General features: G+C 38.6%; 3 protein-coding genes across 3 annotated transcripts in view; all 3 read left to right on the top strand.

The window, feature by feature from the left end:
• Nucleotides 1–5229: 5229 nt before the first annotated feature.
• LOC144980893 (uncharacterized) lies at nucleotides 5230–8679 on the top strand. The gene is made up of 2 exons (XM_078928794.1): nucleotides 5230–5299; nucleotides 5835–8679. The coding sequence occupies exon 2, from the start codon at nucleotides 7379–7381 to the stop codon at nucleotides 8675–8677; it is 1299 nt and encodes a 432-aa protein (XP_078784920.1). The 5' UTR covers nucleotides 5230–5299; nucleotides 5835–7378; the 3' UTR covers nucleotides 8678–8679.
• A 409-nt stretch (nucleotides 8680–9088) lies between these two features.
• On the top strand, nucleotides 9089–11660 carry LOC144980622 (uncharacterized). Its single transcript, XM_078928303.1, has 2 exons — nucleotides 9089–10934; nucleotides 11137–11660. The coding sequence occupies exons 1-2, from the start codon at nucleotides 9089–9091 to the stop codon at nucleotides 11658–11660; spliced, it is 2370 nt and encodes a 789-aa protein (XP_078784429.1).
• A 3821-nt stretch (nucleotides 11661–15481) lies between these two features.
• Nucleotides 15482–20000, top strand: part of LOC144980894 (uncharacterized) — a 114530-nt gene continuing 110011 nt past the window's right edge. Inside the window, exon 1 of the mRNA XM_078928797.1 lies at nucleotides 15482–16591. The gene's annotated coding sequence lies outside the window, so the exon portion shown is untranslated. The remainder of the gene's footprint in view (nucleotides 16592–20000) is intronic.

Below are 20000 nucleotides of genomic sequence, written 5' to 3'. Positions count from 1 at the left end.
TAAACATTAATATTATGGGGAATGCGTGTGAAGGGTCTCAAATTAGCAGAGAAAGAAAAATGATAATAATCGGTGACCCACCACCCCAAAACGGTATTATGTCAGGATGACTCAGATGCTAAAATGTATTTATGACTTACTTGACGTATAGATAGTATGCAGATGACGTCACTCAAGCCTTTGTTATTGTTTTTGCCATCCGCGTTTGTGAGTTGTTCTCACTAAACTGTATTAACCAGACTATAAAAGTTCATGGTTACACAGAGTTTGTGTGTTGGTTCGTTATACTTCCAGATGGCAATGTTGTGAACTCCTTGGCCAAGCGCATTCTATCTATAGATAGTATGCAGATGACGTCACTCAGGCCTTTGTTATTGTTTTTGCCATCCGCGTTTGTGAGTTGTTCTCACTAAACTGTATTAACCAGACTATAAAAGTTCATGGTTACACAGAGTTTGTGTGTTGGTCCGTTATACTTCCGGATGGCAATGTTGTGAACTCCTTGGCCAAGCGCATTCTATCTATTGCTGATCGCTTCCTAATCCCCGGACTGGTACGATTTGGCCGCTTCTCTGATTTGTTGAGTGAGCTCTTTCCACGGATGACGGTCTGCTGCGATGTATCTCTCGGGTATTCTAAATCCTTTTCGCATTTCAGCAGTTAGTTCTCGTGTGTCGTCGAGGCGCTTGAGGTCTTTATTTATCGTAGTGTATATTGTGAGGAATGGAGAGAGATAATTCATGCAGTATCCGAAGCCTGGACCAGGCATGGAACCTAGAAGAAGAAGAAGATATTGTGATTGTTGTGCGCCTGTCTGCCTGTTAGTCATGTCTGTTTGGTGTAAAGAATAGCGCCGTCACTTTATTTGCTGGAATATTTCGGCTTCTCCTTACAATGGAGACTATTTGGACGTATTTTAAGGAACATATCTAATCTATAGCTAACACTATTTGACTTGGCTAGATCATGTGCAAGTTTAAAAAAAAGTTTGGGTCATTTGTATCGAATTATATATATACATATATATATATATATATATATATATATATATATATATATATATATATATACATACACACACACACACACATATATATATATATATATATGTATATATATATGTATATATAATTTTTATTATTATTATTATTATTATTATTATTATTATTATTATTATTATTATTATTATTAATTGTTATTATTGTAGTCATTATTATTATTATTATTATTATTATTATTATTATTATTATTATTATTATTATTATTATTTATTATTATTATTATTATTATTATTATTATTATTATTATTATTATTATTATTATTATTATTATTATTATTATTATTATTATTATCATCATCATCATTCATGTTGCTCCTGTTCTTTTCCTTGTTGTTCATGTTGTAGTTGTTGTTTGTTATTGCTTTTGTTTGTTTTTTTTTTGTGTTTTTTTTTTTACCAAAGAATAATTACAACAGTTTCAGTTTTAAAACTCGGAACTCACACAACGTATACGTGTTCGCAGAATTGGTAACCCAAATTGTTGTGGGCTCATTGATTCGATGGAAATATTCTATGACCAACGCAAAAATATACACCATTACAATCATGTTAAATCAAGCCCACCATTGCGTTCTGTTGTCAGACTTGTACATGACATGAACGTTCCTCTGATCTCACACCTTTTATTTTTAGTTAAAACTGGTAAATCCGAAGATTATCGGTTTGACCACGGCATGATGTCTGGCCGGTCTCCAGCAGAGATTGGAGATATAATTACCATGTGATTTCAACGTGTTAAATGATTTTGTTTTATCGCGTTTCTCAAGATTGAATACCAGGCAGGAGACACGCCAAACCGCTATGTGGCTATGTGGTTTAGTGGTATGACATTCGCTTTCGGATCGGAAAGTCCTGTGTTCGAGCCTAGCTCGGCGCATAGTTGAGTCTTTGGAGATGAATCTTTACCCACATTCTTTCACGGTAGTGTAAAATGAGTACTCGGCCGTTTACAGCGTTGTCTCTGTCCGAAAAAATTGTAATATCGCCTAACAGGCGTCTTGTCCCGTCCTACATATAAAATGTTGCTGTTGGTCAGTTACCACTTGTAAAGCGCTTTGAGCACGTCTAGTGGATATTGCGCTATATGTCCTCTATGTCCTAATATCTACATCTGCGTCTCTTCATGGTTGTCGCTGTGCTCACTGTATCTGCCCTTTTTTCTTAGAGTTTCAAAATATTCCTAAAATGCTTCGGAGGCATTAGTTATGAGGCGATTCCAATGTATGTGTCAATTTGGTTTTTACGGTCGCTGCCTACAAGAGACTGAAAGGACATTTGTTGTTTTGAACAATTCCTTCAATTTGGTTTTTATGTGTAGTTTTAAAAAAATCATTTTTAATATACGGACTAATCGTTTAAATGACTTATTTAACTCAATGTCTTTCTTCATAATCATAGTTTGATCGTGACGCCTGTGCTGCTTCTCACAATCCCATGTGCCAAGTCATACCATAGTTCACTGTCTTATATAAGTAAGTATATTCATATATATATATATATATATATATATATATATATATATATACATATGTGTGTGTGTGTGTGTGTGTCTGTGTGTGTGAATGTGTGTGTTTGTGTGTGTGCGCGTGTGTGTAGAGATATAGATTGATAGATGGATAGATAAAGAGATAGATAGATAGATAGATAGATAGATAGAGATAGAGATAGAGATAGATAGATAGATAGATAGAGAGATAGAGAGATAGATAGATAGATAGAAAGATAGATAGATAGATAGAGATAGAGAGAGAGAGAGAGAGAGAGAGAGAGAGAGAGAGAGAGAGAGAGAGAGGGGGGGAGAGAGGGTGTGTATGTGTGTGAGAGAGAGAGAGAGGGAGAGGGAGAGAGAGAGAGAGAGAGAGAGAGAGAGAGAGAGAGAGAGAGAGAGAGAGAGAGAGAGAGAGACTCGCCGACAGGGTAATTTGATTTCGCAATAGGTAGGTTGTCAATTGACCGATTAACTAGCTGTTGTTAACCCGCCCTGTCTCCGCCACGTCCCCATCTTACTCCGTTCCGCCCCCAGCCCACCTCCCTGGATGTTGTCATAAACTAGAAACCTCAAAAATCTTTCGTGTGTCCACATTCATATTTTTTTCCAGATGTTTTGCGAGCTGTTATCACAATATGTAGTCCATTGCTCTATAATTTGGTATTGTGCGGCTATGTGATCGAGTTGTAGTCGTATGACACTCGCTTTCGGACCGGAAGGTCCTGGGTTCGAGCCTCGCTCAGCGCATAGTTGAGCCCTTGGAAAGAATCTTTACTCACTTTCTCTGACCCTACTCAGGTGTAAAAAGAGTACATGGTCGTTAACAGCGTTGTCTCTATCCGAAAAAAAATTGTCATATCATTTAACACACGTCATGTCCCGTCCTAATGTTAAGTGTTGCTGTTGGCCAGTGACCCCTTGTAGAGCGTTTTGAACGTTTAGTGGATATCGCCCTATATAAATGCTCTATTTTTAAAAATTGTCTTTAGGTAGCCTATAATAATAATAATAATAATAATAATAATAATAATAATAAATAATAATAATAATAATAATAATAATAATGATGATGATGATGATAATAATAATAATAATAATAATAATAATAATGATGATGATGATGATGATAATAATAATAATAATAACGGGCATTATCATCACTGTGTAATGCTCTATACACGTTACACAAATAAGAATACACAGTTGACATGATATACAAATTTTACCATAATGATATCAAAAGAAGCGGAGTATGCCATTTTAATATTTTAAAAAATGAAACAGTGAAAAGGTAGCGGTTTCACAATAAATTGAAACTATCAATTGAGTTTGCTTCTCTTCTCCACTTCCTGACCTGCATTGGCTGCCTGTTGAGAAAAGGATTAAATTCAAAGCTTGTGTTTTAGTGTATCGTTGTCTTGAAGGTACTGCCCCTTCCTGCCTTTCAGAACTAATTGAAAGATATTCAAAACCCCGCCCCTTACGTTCGGCCAGTGATTCCACAAAACTAGTTGTCCCTCGAATTCGGAAAAATGCTGGAATGAGATCCTTTTCTCATTTCGGACCCTCTATTTGGAACGCCTTACCGCAGAGCATTCGTGAAAAAGAATCTTTGTCTATTTTTAAACGTTCGCTTAAAACATTTGTTTCGATTTTAGTAGATGGTATGAGAAGCAAGATAGGTTTGGTTTGTGTTGTGTGTTGTGATGTGTGTGTGTGTGTATGTATGTGTGTGTGTGTGTGTGTGTGTGCTTGTGTGTGTAAATGAGTATGTTTCAGCCAAAGTAATTTGTAATTTAAGCTCTTAGAGTCTGGTGTCTCGGAGTTATAGCGCTATATAAGTTTTCAGCATTATTATTATTATTATTATTATTATTATTATTATTATTATTATTATTATTATTATTATTATTATTATTATTATTAATTATTATTATTATTATTATTATTATTATTATTATTATTATTATTATTATTATTATTATCCTTCTTGGACGGTCTGTCCACACGAGGGGCCCAGTACGGGTTGGTCAATGAACGGCCGCCATAACATTTATAATTGTAATTATTTCTAAGATAAGCTTCGATTTGTCTGTCGAGGATTGTAAACTCCTATTTGGTAGAATATTTATTTCTAACATACTTTTGACTTTTGATATAGTGATGTGTGTGACGAGCGATTTTCTTTCACTGCGTGATTTCTTTATCATTCGTCAGCGTCTCGTTTTAAAACCACTTCAAACCTAGTGGACGAGACATATAATTGATTAACTCCTCCAGTAAGATAACCAAACATGGACAGTCTTTCTCCAATAAAGCTCCAAATCTTTCTAACGGAAATTTTGGTCGTTAGGTGGTAAACATTTCCATTGTATAACGGAACACGCACTTTCAGCTTAAGGCTTATTTACCTGTTCAAATTGTCTGCCCATTGTATTCATGCCACCTGCTAATTACCTTTCCCAAACAAGTCTCCAACGTCCCTAGGCCCTGAGGTCTTGTCTCGTTCAAGAGTAGCTCAAATTACAATTAAGGTCTAGTCTCTCCGGTAATTATCCGTTATTCTTTCTTACCAACGCATCTGGATATCATTGGCTATCTAAAACAGGAAATTCTTCTGATTGGCTATTTTCGTTTCACAAACCCAAATTCATATCTGAATCTGATCACACACACGCTTAGAAGCCCACGAGAAAAGAGTTATCTCTCCAATTTCAAACTTGTAAAAGTTTGTCTATCTCGGCTGGAGGTAAAATGAATTATTGGTTAACATTCAAAGTTGAACGAGATATTACTGTGAATTCAATTTAATTTATCTATTATTAATATTATAGTTTGTGTATATATTCTAATTGTGCTATTCCATGGATGTTCGTAAGTTGGAATACCTGTACAAAACTATATCTATATGTATCTTATTTTATAGTTAACAGTTGTTTATGATCTATGTTATTATTTCATTTATATTCAATATGTATATTGCTTGAATGTCTGTACCCCACCGCCAATCGCCGGCCACACATCATAACCTCAATTATAATTAATAAAAATAAATAAAGAAATACCAGGGACACAACCCTGTTAAATTCTCATCATGTAAGATAGCTCGACTGTCAGTTGATGTTTAAACCATATACTAACTCCCATTATCATGAAGTTACTGCTTCTCCTTGCCTTTGTCGGCAAATAAAGGCTATTATGATGTGTCGCTCAAGGACGATTCGGTGGCGAAGGACAAACTCGATTGGCTCTAAGACCTTGTTGTTTTAACTCTTAAATTGAAGGTCCTTGTCCTGATCCTGAGTCCTGGCCATTTTCCTGGTCCTTTTCCGTGTCGTTGGAGCACCCAGTTGTGCCGAATCCCTGCATCCCAGTCCTTGAACAGCGGTAAACCCCTGATATCAGCCTAACTACAACACACTGTTGTGATGTCCAGAAAACTCTGCAAAGCAAGCGCCAACCCTGGAACTAGCTGATACATTTGCCTCAGTCAAGCAAGCCGACGGGATAAAGATAAGCCAAACGGGCTTATACCATTTTCAAACGTATTTTCCACAGACACATATGATTATATCAAAGTAACAAATAAATATATAATAGATTAGATCCACTCAATTAGAGCTATTCTTCCTGATATTAAATAAATACTTATTCTTTCTATCTTTTCCTGTAACAATCTAATTAAACTTTATGTATAGAATTGTTATTATTGCATTGGGCGTTACTATTGTCTTGACTCACTTGTTATTAATACAATTAAGTTATAAGGGACCCTAAGGCAATTCTTAATCACCCCTAGATTAAACCTGAGCCGTTTGTGATATAGGTTGAGTGGTGCAGCTGGTAACGAGAGCCATAGCGCGCATACTAGTTCGAATCCAGACCATTGAGCTATCGGTTGGACTCGATCCCACAACAATAACACCAACCCGTCACAAAATGGTAGGCTCGTCCGGGATTATGAATCTTTAATATAATATAATATGTGAGTCATTAATCTAGATATAATATTTAAACACCCATTCTTTACTTCTGCTACTATCTCAATTTAACAATAGCATTCTATTACATTGGGGGCTCGTAAATATATCTACCTTAAATCAAACCAATCAATAAATCATTTGATTAATTAATTACAAATATCATAGGAAGAAATCTTATTTATTATCGAAAGTCACTGTGGTTACATTTGAAATTGGAACATGCCCATTTTCTATATTTTCACTAATCGATAATTAGTTTACTAACACTGATTTATGATTATGATTATGACAACCATGTTATTTTAATTATGCATAATTAGGCAACATAATTTTAAAGCAGTTTACAAAACATAAATTGTTATTTCATTGCCACTTTTGTTATGCCATTGTTGCCATAAATTTTGGACCTCCAGCCGAGAGTAACCCCCCCCCCCCTTCCGAGAGATACCCTCCCCCCACCCCTTCAAAAATTAAGTTAAACATATCTTAATTAAAAATTACAGTCACTCTAACTTCAAGTTAGGTCATCTTGCAAGTTGTTGTTTACACGTGTAACGGTAAATAGTATTATCTCTCTATTGACACGAGCACGCCAAATTAAGCCCCAGGCAATAACTACTCTTTCTAAGTATTGTGTCACTGTGTGTGTCATATATTGAAATTTGGCTTAGCGAAACCTTGCACTTTTCAACAGTGTGTTGTGACTTACTTCACTATTGTCTTCATTCATATTTAACCCTTACTGGCAAAGTTCTATTTGTTAACTTTCTGCTCTACTCCTCCTTCCACCTATCGCATCATTCTTATTCACCTTCTGCAGTTGTTCAATCTGTAATTAATCAGCCATGGCTACTGGTGTTACAATTAGACGCGAGTTTATCCAGTTAGGAAAAGAATTAGGCCTTTCTGGTGAACAGTTATCTGCCTATGTCAATGAAAACGCAGAAAGGGAGATTATTAGACTTGAGGAGGAAGAGAAGCGTGCTAGACTAGAGGAGGAGGAAAAAAGGAGACATGAACAGGCTTTGAAAGACAAAGATCTGGAACTGGAGAGAGAGCGTGCTCAGGCAGAAATGCAGCGCACACGCCAAAAGGAAATTGAAATGTCTTTAACAAGAGACATGGCAGAAAACAGACTCTCTAGCCATAGCCCCATCCCATCCAGTCAGGGCAATGGAAGCATTGATAAAGTCATGTCGTTCCCGGTAGAAACTTTCAACCCACACATTGAAGGGATTGATCAATGGTTAACGCGATTCCAGGAGTTAGCGATCTCGTATGATCTTCCGGAGGACAAATGGGCACTCAAAGCGTCTCAGCATCTCAAGGGCAAAGCCTATGATGTTTACTCTCGCCTGACACAGGACAACAAAAATAACTTTCAGGAGTTAAAGTCATCCCTACTGAGACATTTTGATGTCAGCGCAGAATCCTACCGTAGAAGATTCCGAACATTAAGGAAGGACAGGCATGAAACATACCACCAATTGGCAGATCATCTACAACTCAGCCTCCAACAATGGTTGAAACTATCTGGCAACCCAGACACCTATGAGGGATTAAACCAGCTTATCATGGTGGAACAGCTGAGAGATGCAATGCCCCTGGATGTCCGTCGTTTTGTCGATGAGCAAGGCGCTCATAAACTAGACGATATAGTAACATGTGCTGACCGGTTTGCGACAGCCCAAGAAAATCACCTCACCGAAAGGAGACAACACCAGATTCAGAAACCGCCCACCTCATATGAAGAAAGAACCAAATTTCCGTCACCATATGAAAAGAAGAATAACAATAACCAATACCAAAGAAGTAACACAACACAACACAAACAACACCTATATTGCAAGAACTGTAATATGAAGGGACATGCAACAGAGGAATGCCGTCGCGATAACAAGCGTAACGGTCATCAGAAAGGGAAACCGGTCAGTGCCAACGTAGGACGCACTTCTGACGATCACCCTCTAAAAACAAAAGAACCGTCGGATCACCCTCCAGTCGTTGACACAGTCAAAGTGAATGGGAAGGATGTGACCGTTCTCTTACGACACGGGATTAGATTTTCACGCGGTCGTAGCACGCGACCTGGTTCGGCCAGACCAGTTCACGGACGAAATTATCAAGATTCAGTGCGCTACTAAAGACACCCCACCTCTGTCACTTCCGATAGCCAATATTGAAATTTCCTCTCCCTACGTAGTAGGAACAATACCTGCTGGAGTTTTAGAAGCCCCTACTCACCCTCTCATCCTTGGATGCAAATATGTATTTCTTGGAACGCCGAAGCACCCAGTTCACGCTTGTCCCATGCAGACAAGGGCACAGGTTCAACATGATTTACCAACTCTATTACCAAATCCAGGACCAAAAGAAATTAAAAAGGCTCAAGCCGAGGATACAACGCTAGCGCGCTGCTTCGCCAAAGTGACGGAAAAAGGCGATATACCGAGAAAAAAGGGTTTGTAATCCAAAGTGGACTACTATATCGAGTTGCCTGTCAAGACCGCCTTCAGCTTGTCGTGCCAGCCACTCATCGTCGACAGATTATGGAAATGGGACACAATATTCCGTTTAGTGGACACATGGGAACAGCAGCCACATCAGATCGCATCTCAACTCACTATTATTGGCCCGGCATCACTGAAGACATTAAGCGGTTCGTCAAATCCTGTCCCATCTGCCAGCGGAAATCTGCTCGGACCTACACAGTCCCAGTGACCTTAGGCGAGATGCCAATTGTAGGCACTCCTTTTGAACGTGTTGCCGCTGATATAGTCGGACCATTCCCTTTAACAAAAAAGAGAAACATGTACATACTGACCCTCGTGGACACATGCACTATGTGGGCCGAGGCGACACCGCTACCGCGCATAGACTCAAAGACAGTGGCCGACGCTTTTATAGGCATATTTTCACGACTCGGATTCCCGAAACAAATACTGACGGATAATGGGTCTCAGTTCTGTGGCAAACTTATGGAAGATGTCTATCGCCTACTCCACACTGAGCACCTGACCACCTCTGTCTATCATCCGCAGAGCAACGGACAAGTGGAACGGTTTAATGGAACACTAATTTCAATGTTAAAAAAGTTAGTGAAAGACAGGCCGGAAACATGGGATACCTTCGTCGCCCCAGCCCTCTATGCTTACCGAGAGGTTCCACATACCTCTACGGGCTTTCCTCCAGCAACCCTACTCTTCGGACGACCCATTGCAGGACCCCTTGAGGCGCTAAAAAAGCTTTGGACAGAAGATGATGTGGATGAAACGGTCAAAAATGCCTCCCAGTACGTTAATGACCTGAAAGACAGACTAACCACAAGCTGGTCAATCGCCGCTTCCACCCTCAGAGAGGCACGGAAAAAGCAGGCGAAATATTATAATAAAAAAGCAAGGGACCGCGAACTACAGGAAGGAGATAAAGCTCTGCTCTTACTTCCAAGCGGAACCCACAAGCTGCAGATCCAATGGCAAGGCCCTTATACCATCATTAAGAAGAAGTCAAGGACAAATTATGTCGTAAATGTGGATGGAAAGGAAAAAACATACCACATTAACTTACTCAAAAAATTTGTCGACAGACCTCCCTCCTCTCACCTCATGGTCATGATGGTGGCAGAGGAAATTCCCGCCACGGAGCACTTGGCACCAGACCTACCGTTGGTCGGACAGGAGACACACACAGATGTCGCCATCAACCAAGAGCTGTCGGAGTCGCAACGAAACGAGTTGCAAGACATCTTAATTCAACACTCACCCACTCTGACAGACAAACCAGGACGGACCAACATCGTAAATTTTGACATGACCTTAATTGACCACAAGCCTATACGATGTAAGCCCTACCCAGTCCCTATAGCAAAGGAGACAGTAATCGAGGAAGAAATTCAGGCCATGTTAAAAGCTGGCATAATATCAAAATCCGATTCGCCATACAGCGCTCCTCTAGTACTGGTTCGCAAGCCTAGTGGAGAACACCGTGTCTGCGTGGACTTCCGGAAGCTCAACGCCGTCACTCAATTTCAACCTCAGCCCTTACCAAACACGGCACGAATGTTTTCTCGCCTTAGCAAAGCCAAATATTTTTCTAAGGTGGATTTATCCCGTGGGTTCCATCAGATAGCAATTCCAGAACATCTGAGGCCATACCTTGCTTTCAGTACACATCAAGGCCACTACCACTACAATGTTATGCCATTTGGACTACATAACGCGCCAAGTATATTTTCAAAAATGATGATTGAGTTGTTGCAACCGCTTGTCAAACGTCACAACATAGTTCATTTCATGGACGATCTACTCATAGCCTCAGAGGACTGGCCACAACATTTGGAAACTCTCAGTGCTCTCTTGGAACGCCTAAAGGAGACCGGGCTCACAGCACGCCCGACAAAATGTAAGTTGGGGTATCGCAACTTAGAATTTTTAGGACACGAGCTGCAACAGGGAACAGTTACGCCCGAATTGAAAAATGTGGAAAAACTTAGAAATGCACCACAACCAACCACAAAAAAAGACGTGAGGTCATTCCTTGGACTTTGTGGCTTCTATCAGTCCTACATAAAAAAATTTCAACTCTCTTGCCGCGCCTCTATCAGATCTGACCCATAAATCACGGCCCGATAAATTACAATGGACCCCACAATGCGAAAACGCTTTCAACGCTCTTAAAAGGATCCTGACGTCACGGCCCGTTCTGCGCTTACCTGACCCCAACAAACCTTTCATTCTGAGGACAGACGCAAGTAAAATTGGAATAGGCGCATCGTTACTTCAACCTGACCTCGATGACCCTACAGTCCTACACCCTGTTGCTTACGCAAGTAGAAAATTATCGCCTGCGGAACAAAGATACTCAACAGTGGAGCAGGAATGTCTTGCCCTGGTATGGGCCATACAAAAATACCAAATATACCTTTATGGACGTCACTTCACTGTTCAATGCGACAATCAGCCACTTCTATTTCTGGCCACAGCTCAACAATTAAACGCTAAACTCATGCGTTGGTCGCTAATACTACAGCAATTTTCGTTCCATGTGGAATTCATCAAAGGCACTGATAACCATGGAGCCGACTTCTTAAGTCGCCATCCGGTATCCGATGACGCCACACCAGCATAACCGTACTTCCAGTACTATCTTATTGTCCACGTTTCTCAGATGATTTTAAACTAGACTTAATTTTAATCTCACAAGGAGATTTTTCAAGAGGGGGAGAATGTGACGAGCGATTTTCTTTCACTGCGTGATTTCTTTATCATTCGTCAGCGTCTCGTTTTAAAACCACTTCAAACCTGGTGGACGAGACATATAATTGATTAACTCCTCCAGTAAGATAACCAAACATGGACAGTCTTTCTCCAATAAAGCTCCAAATCTTTCTAACGGAAATTTTGGTCGTTAGGTGGTAAACATTTCCATTGTATAACGGAACACGCACTTTCAGCTTAAGGCTTATTTACCTGTTCAAATTGTCTGCCCATTGTATTCATGCCACCTGCTAATTACCTTTCCCAAACAAGTCTCCAACGTCCCTAGGCCCTGAGGTCTTGTCTCGTTCAAGAGTAGCTCAAATTACAATTAAGGTCTAGTCTCTCCGGTAATTATCCGTTATTCTTTCTTACCAACGCATCTGGATATCATTGGCTATCTAAAACAGGAAATTCTTCTGATTGGCTATTTTCGTTTCACAAACCCAAATTCATATCTGAATCTGATCACACACACGCTTAGAAGCCCACGAGAAAAGAGTTATCTCTCCAATTTCAAACTTGTAAAAGTTTGTCTATCTCGGCTGGAGGTAAAATGAATTATTGGTTAACATTCAAAGTTGAACGAGATATTACTGTGAATTCAATTTAATTTATCTATTATTAATATTATAGTTTGTGTATATATTCTAATTGTGCTATTCCATGGATGTTCGTAAGTTGGAATACCTGTACAAAACTATATCTATATGTATCTTATTTTATAGTTAACAGTTGTTTATGATCTATGTTATTATTTCATTTATATTCAATATGTATATTGCTTGAATGTCTGTACCCCACCGCCAATCGCCGGCCACACATCATAACCTCAATTATAATTAATAAAAATAAATAAAGAAATACCAGGGACACAACCCTGTTAAATTCTCATCATGTAAGATAGCTCGACTGTCAGTTGATGTTTAAACCATATACTAACTCCCATTATCATGAAGTTACTGCTTCTCCTTGCCTTTGTCGGCAAATAAATGCTATTATGATGTGTCGCTCAAGGACGATTCGGTGGCGAAGGACAAACTCGATTGGCTCTAAGACCTTGTTGTTTTAACTCTTAAATTGAAGGTCCTTGTCCTGATCCTGAGTCCTGGCCATTTTCCTGGTCCTTTTCCGTGTCGTTGGTGCACCCAGTTGTGCCGAATCCCTGCATCCCAGTCCTTGAACAGCGGTAAACCCCTGATGTCAGCCTAACTACAACACACTGTTGTGATGTCCAGAAAACTCTGCAAAGCAGGCGCCAACCCTGGAACTAGCTGATACATTTGCCTCAGTCAAGCAAGCCGACGGGATAAAGATAAGCCAAACGGGCTTATACCATTTTCAAACGTATTTTCCACAGACACATATGATTATATCAAAGTAACAAATAAATATATAATAGATTAGATCCACTCAATTAGAGCTATTCTTCCTGATATTAAATAAATACTTATTCTTTCTATCTTTTCCTGTAACAATCTAATTAAACTTTATGTATAGAATTGTTATTATTGCATTGGGCGTTACTATTGTCTTGACTCACTTGTTATTAATACAATTAAGTTATAAGGGACCCTAAGGCAATTCTTAATCACCCCTAGATTAAACCTGAGCCGTTTGTGATATAGGTTGAGTGGTGCAGCTGGTAACGAGAGCCATAGCGCGCATACTAGTTCGAATTCAGACCATTGAGCTATCGGTTGGACTCGATCCCACAACAATAACACCAACCCGTCACAATGTGCTTCACCATTTAGGCATTTAAAGCAAAAACAGCAGTGCTTTTAATGATTCTTTCCCTCACAGGCAGTCAATGCAGCTCATACAGTACAGGAAATGGGGGGGGGGGGGGGAATTGTGCCATTCTCTTTTTTTTTTGACACTAATTTAGCATTTATCAAACACATCAGGGACTAATCTATAGGAAAGAGAGTACTTTAAAAGTTTGGTAATTGTTGGAAGCACGTCTAGACATTATTTCAGCAGATATGTGGGAAGGGAGTCAAGATCACAGTGCTTGGGTGGATTTTTCATTATGGTCTCTCGAACTTCCTCTTCGGTTGCATGCTCAAATGAGTCAAGAACAAAAGATTTGAAGGGTGGGGGTGTGTTTCTGTCGATTTATCCTAAATTTGCCTGATTATTATAATCTTACTCTTGAATAAATTTTCAAAATCTTTATCTATCACTTTTTGAAACTGGGAATTAACAATTCTTTTGTTTCGCTAGTAGGGTTTTAGTTACGCTGTTGATTCTTTATACGTTTTTGTGTTTCCTACTTTAGCATTGAAATACTTTCTTTTGGCCGTCTAGATATATTAAATTGTAGAACTTATTCTTTACTAATTTATACATTTCTTTGTGTACTTCGAGGCCACTTTTTCGCCAAACTCTTTCTGCTTTCATGTTCTCAATTTTGGGTTGTTTTATCTCCAAGTCACACCAATTTAAGTCTGGTCTTTCTGAAATGACACGAGTTTTCTAGGAGCGTTTGTTAAGAGTGTCTAAAGCCATATTTTAAAAGTCTAATATACTTTTCACATTTGAAATGATTCCATAGAGTAGTCTCTAAAACGTTCATGATTGAATCAATCAGAAGTGTACAAAGCTCGTATTGATGTAAACACAATCACTATATTCATCATCATATTTCATCATCATCATCATCATCATTATCATCATCATCACCATCATCATCATTATTATCATCGTCAACAACAACAACATCAAATACTACTACTACCACTACTACAACCGCCACCACCGTCATCATCATCATTATCATCGTCAACAACAACAACAACAACAAATACCACCACTACTATTACGACGACGACAACAACAACAACAATAACAACAACAACTACTACTACTACTACTACTACTACTACTACTACTACTACTACTACTACTACACTATACTACTAACTAACTACTACTACTACTCTACTATACTACCACTAACTACCACACTATACTACTACTACTACTACTACTACTACTACTACTACTACTACTACTACTACTAACCACCACTACACTACACTACTACTATCTATACTACTACTATCTACTTACTACTACTACTACTACTACTACTACTCACTACTTACTATACTACTTACTACTAACTAACTACTATACTACTAACTACTACTATTACTACTACTACTACATACTATCTACTACTACTAACTACTACTATACTACTACTACTACTACTACCATACTATTACTACTATAACTACATACTACTACTACTACATACTACTATCTACTACTACTACTACTACTACTACTACTACTACTACTACTATTACTACTACTACTACTATACTACTACTACTACTACTACTACTACTACTTATTACTACTTACTACCACTACTACTACTACTAACTACTGACTACTACATATTCTACTCCATCAATACTACTACTATACTACTACTACTCTACATACGTACTACTACACACTAATACTACTAATACATTAACTATACATACTATCTTACTACTACTTCTAACTACAATACTTACACATTACTACTAATTACTACTACTACTACTACTACTACTACTACTACTACTACTAACACTAGCAGAGAAACCGATGAAAATATGTCAGCTTGCAAGTCCCTAATCAATCATCATTATCATTCTCTAATCACCTCGCACTTTTATTTCATTTCAGAACGTTTCACACCAATCACGAGCAATGAAAATGGATCACTTAACAAAATGACATTTTAGAACTCTTCCACAACACTTCTGAAAACAAAAACAGCTTCCACATCGTATCAATAATTGATACAATATTTGACATGGCTTTGTGTTTTAACAATTTATTAATGAAATGGTGGGATTAATTATTGAGGGAAAAAATAATATAAAAGTGTCACTTTAGCAATTTGTGATCCTGGTTCAACAATCAAGTACTAGCTAGATAAAGGAAAATTGTATTTTAAGTTAAAATATTCAGAATTAAGACTTTTTTCAATCTCTAACAAGCAAAGCTCGGTTAAATCAGTGAAAACATTTAAATTCGCTGTTATTCAATATCAAAAAATGCTTGGAAAATTCTAGCAACAAGAAAAAAGAATTTTGGATAATAAAAAGATTTATAAAGATTGTTGATGGTGTAAAGTGGGACTCGCAGTGCAGTGAGCTTTAGTATTTCTAACAACAGGAGACAGGAATCTTCAATAAGAAACAACATCTGCAAAGAAACTTTGGTGGTGTAAGGAGACCTGAAGCGGACTTTAGTTATTCAAGCATTTAGAGAAAGGAATTTTAAATCGTAAAAAAAAAAAGAATCTGTAAAAAATAGTTGGTGGCGTGAGTGGGACCTTAAGTGGACCTTGGTAATTCTAGCAACAAGTGAAAAGAATTTTCTAATAAAAATATATATAGAGTAACGGTGGTAGTAAAAGTGTGATCTATAGTGGACTGTAGTGATTCTAACAACAGGAGAAAAACATTTTCAATATTAAAAAACATCTGTGAAAATTGTTGGTGGTGTAAGTGGAACTGGAGTGAACTTAAGTTATAATAGCAATCGGAGAAAAGAATTTTCAATAATAAAAACATCTGTAAAGTTAAGAATCTTTGGTGGTAAAAGTGTGACCTGGATTGAATAGAGAGACGCTTCAAGGTTGACGAGAAGCTACTGTAAGTACGCCTGTCCCCACGACATCTGCTCCATCATTGTGGACGTCACCACTTGTGCTGGCGTAGTCGTTAACGTGCTGGCGGGTGTAACTACAACATTCAAAATAGGCTGGCATCAGAACCACGAGCCGGAGTGAGTATTACATTTTTAGAATAGTATACAACAAACAACAATAATTATAACTAAAAAGAACCCCCCCCCCCAAAAAAAAAAACAAACAAAAACAAACAAAAACAAACAAAAACAACAACAACAAATACTAATACTACCACTACTACCACTGCAACTACTACTACTACTACTACTCTTACTACTTCTACTACTACTACTACTACTACTACTACTACTACTACTACTACTACTACTACTACTACTACTACTACTACTACTACTCCTCCTCCTCCTACTACTACTACTACTACTTCTACTACTACTACTACTACTACTACTACTACTACTACTACTACTACTACTACTACTACTACTACTACTACTACTACTACTACTACTACTACTACTACGATACTGCAACTACCACCTCCACCACCACCACAATAACCTACGACCCACAAAACCAGTTTAATCTCAAAGTACTTTCAACAGGATGTTAACCAAACCCAGCAACGTCTCACTGACTGTTTGACAAACAATGTGACTGGAAAGCGGTCTATGGCCTTAAAGGCCACTCTTCAGTCCTCCCCTCCCTACCTCTTTTTGGTTATAAAAAAAAAACATATTTATTTGGTTTTGTCACTCCAAGCCATCTTTGTAGCACACTAGAACAAGAGAGAAATAAAGAAAAGAAGAGAGAAAGAAAGAAAGAGAGAGAGAGAGAGAGAGAGAGAGAGAGAGAGAGAAAGAGAGAGAGAGAGAGAGAGGGGAAAAAGAGGAAAATAGGGAGAGAAGAGAGAGAGTGAGAGAGAGAGAGAGATGGAGATAGATAGATAGATAGAGAGATAGATAGATAGATAGATAGATAGATAGATAGAGAGAGAGAGAGAGAGAGAGAGAGAGAGAGAGAGAGAGAGAGAGAGAGAGAGAGATGTCAACGAGACTCGATTCTCTACCTGGGCTTTCTAGTTTCTGATTGCACACCCCAGGCGAGGAGGCACGGGTAAGGAGTTCGAAGATTGGACGATAACAAATCACTTTATTTTAACTTTGCCCATACATCTTTTACTATCGTCAGAATAAGATTGCACCAGTTTGACAAAAAGTATCCATATGAGATTCAAAGAAATTCTAAAAGGCCCCGAGTTTAAACCTTTTTGACTAGTTGGTAGTAGCACCAAGCAATGGGACATTTGTCGTTAGGGTCAATTCCAAGAAAGACTGGAATAACCCAGACGTCTACCCCAGTGCAGCTAGGGCGAGGTGACTTGCTCAAAGCCACCCAGCACAGCTAGGAGTCGAACCTTTGTACCTTTTTAGTAATTGATATTTGTGCGACTATGTGGTTGAGTGGTATGAAAATCGCCTTTGGATCGGAAGGCCCTGTGTTCGAGTCCCGCTATGAGCGGCACATAGTTGAGTTTTTGGAAAAGATTCTTTACCCACTTTCTCTCACCGTACTCAGGTGTAAAAAGAGTACCTGGCCGTTCACAAAATGTTTCCCTGTCCGAAAAAAAAAAAGTAATATCGCCCAACAAGCGTCATGTCTCGTCCTACATGTTAAGTGTTGCTGTTCATTTTAAAAAGTGCTTTGAACACGTTTAGTGGATATTGCGTTATATAAGTGTTCAATAAAAAGTATAAATTTTCTATCCAATTGATCAAAAGTGTTATGTCATTGTCAGGGTTATCTCTTCCCCGAGACTCACCTGGTTGCCGTCTCACAATATCCATGGCCTAAATAAGTAATGGCGTGAAGCATGTTGCATGGGCATGGGGCAGGAAATTGAGAGGAGTCGAAAAAGGAACTCCAACTTTATTGATGAGATTTTATCTTTTCTGCTTTACCTCTCTCTCTCTCTTCGACTTCGTACCCCCCCCCCCTCCCTATCTCTCTCTCTCTCTCTCTCTCTCTCTCTTGGACTTCGTACCCCCCTCTCTCTCTCTTTCTCTCTCTCTCTCTCTCACACATACACACTCACATACACAAATACACATACACAGACACTCTCTCTCTCTCTCTCACACACACACACACACACACACTGTCTCTCTTTCTCTTTCTCTGCCTTCCTCCCTCTCTCTCTCTCTCTCTCTCTCTCTCTCTCTCTCCCTCCTTCTATCTCTCTACCTCTTTCTCTCTACCAACCTATATATTCATCTAAATATCCATCTTTCTAGTTATCTAGTTATCCATTCTTCTGTTTATCGATCCCCCCCAATCGATCAATTCTTCCACCCATCCACCCATTCATTCATCCACCTATCTGTCTACTTTTTTACTTAAAAATAAATAAATAAATAAATAAATAAAAAAAAATAACAATAATAAAATAATAAAATGTATAAAGCGCCAATCTCTACCTCCACCTTAGTGTGTTCAATGGCACATAAGACATAGATTACATACACATTTTTGTATGCCGTCTAGTGGTATGACACTCGCTTTCGGATCGGAAGGTCCTGGGTTCGAACCTCGCTCGGCGCATAGTTGCGTCCTTGGAAAAGGCACTTTGCTCACATTTTCTCACCGTACTCAGTTGTAAAATGAGTACCCGACCGTTAACAGCGTTGTCTCTGTCCGAAAAAATTGTAATATCGCCTAACTGGCGTCATGTCTCGTCCTAAGTGTTCAGTGTTGCTGTTGGCCAGGGACCCCTTGTAAAGCGCTTTGAGCACCCATATAAGTGTTCAATAAAATGGATGAGTGGAAAGATGGATGGATGGATGGATGAATGGATGAAGAAATGGATAGCTGCGCTGTATAAAAGCTCAATATTTTAAATGTTACAATTTTAAGAAAATTAAATATTTCAATTGTAGGTGGTTATGCTTATACCAATGTAATATGAAAAATGTGATTTTGAAATATTAAGGAAAAATTAATCTAAAATATTCTGTGTTCAGTCTTGACTTGAAGCACTTAATCAATAGTATGAGCGCTTCTGGTAAAGCCTAAAAGAAAATTACAGATCGATGGTGCCGCAAAGTAAAATGCACGCTCCGTGAATTTTGTTTTAGACATTTATCTTTCTATAGTGGTGTTGTGAGGAGTGGAGAGTCATCCATACAATCGTCCATCCATCCATCCATCCATCCACTCAAACAACCATCTATCTCTTCATCCATCCATCATTCCACTCATCCATACAATCGGCCATCCATCCATCCATCCATCCACTCAAACAACCATCTATCTCTTCATCCATCCATCATTCCACTCATCCATACAATCGGCCATCCACTCATCCATACAATCGGCCATCCATCCATCCATCCATCCATCCATCCATCCACTCAAACAACCATCTATCTCTTCATCCATCCATCATTCCACTCATCCATACAATCGTCCATCCATCCATCCATCCATCCATCCATCCATCCATCCACTCAAACAACCATCTATCTCTTCATCCATCCATCATTC

Source organism: Berghia stephanieae, chromosome 10 (assembly GCF_034508935.2).
Source record: "Berghia stephanieae isolate SIO BIC M18660-M18661 chromosome 10, UCSD_Bste_1.3, whole genome shotgun sequence".
In the NCBI taxonomy this organism is placed as follows: domain Eukaryota; kingdom Metazoa; phylum Mollusca; class Gastropoda; order Nudibranchia; family Aeolidiidae; genus Berghia; species Berghia stephanieae.
This window is presented reverse-complemented; position numbering and strand designations above follow the sequence as displayed.

Excerpts from the sequence above, each read along its gene's own strand:
- LOC144980893 (XM_078928794.1), top strand. The coding sequence starts at position 7,379 with ATGGCTACTGGTGTTACAATTAGACGCGAGTTTATCCAGTTAGGAAAA.
- LOC144980622 (XM_078928303.1), top strand. The coding sequence starts at position 9,089 with ATGGGACACAATATTCCGTTTAGTGGACACATGGGAACAGCAGCCACA. Across the intron at positions 10,935-11,136 it reads CACAGCACGCCCGACAAAAT|ATCTGACCCATAAATCACGG; the intron begins GTAAGTTGGGGT and ends CGCCTCTATCAG.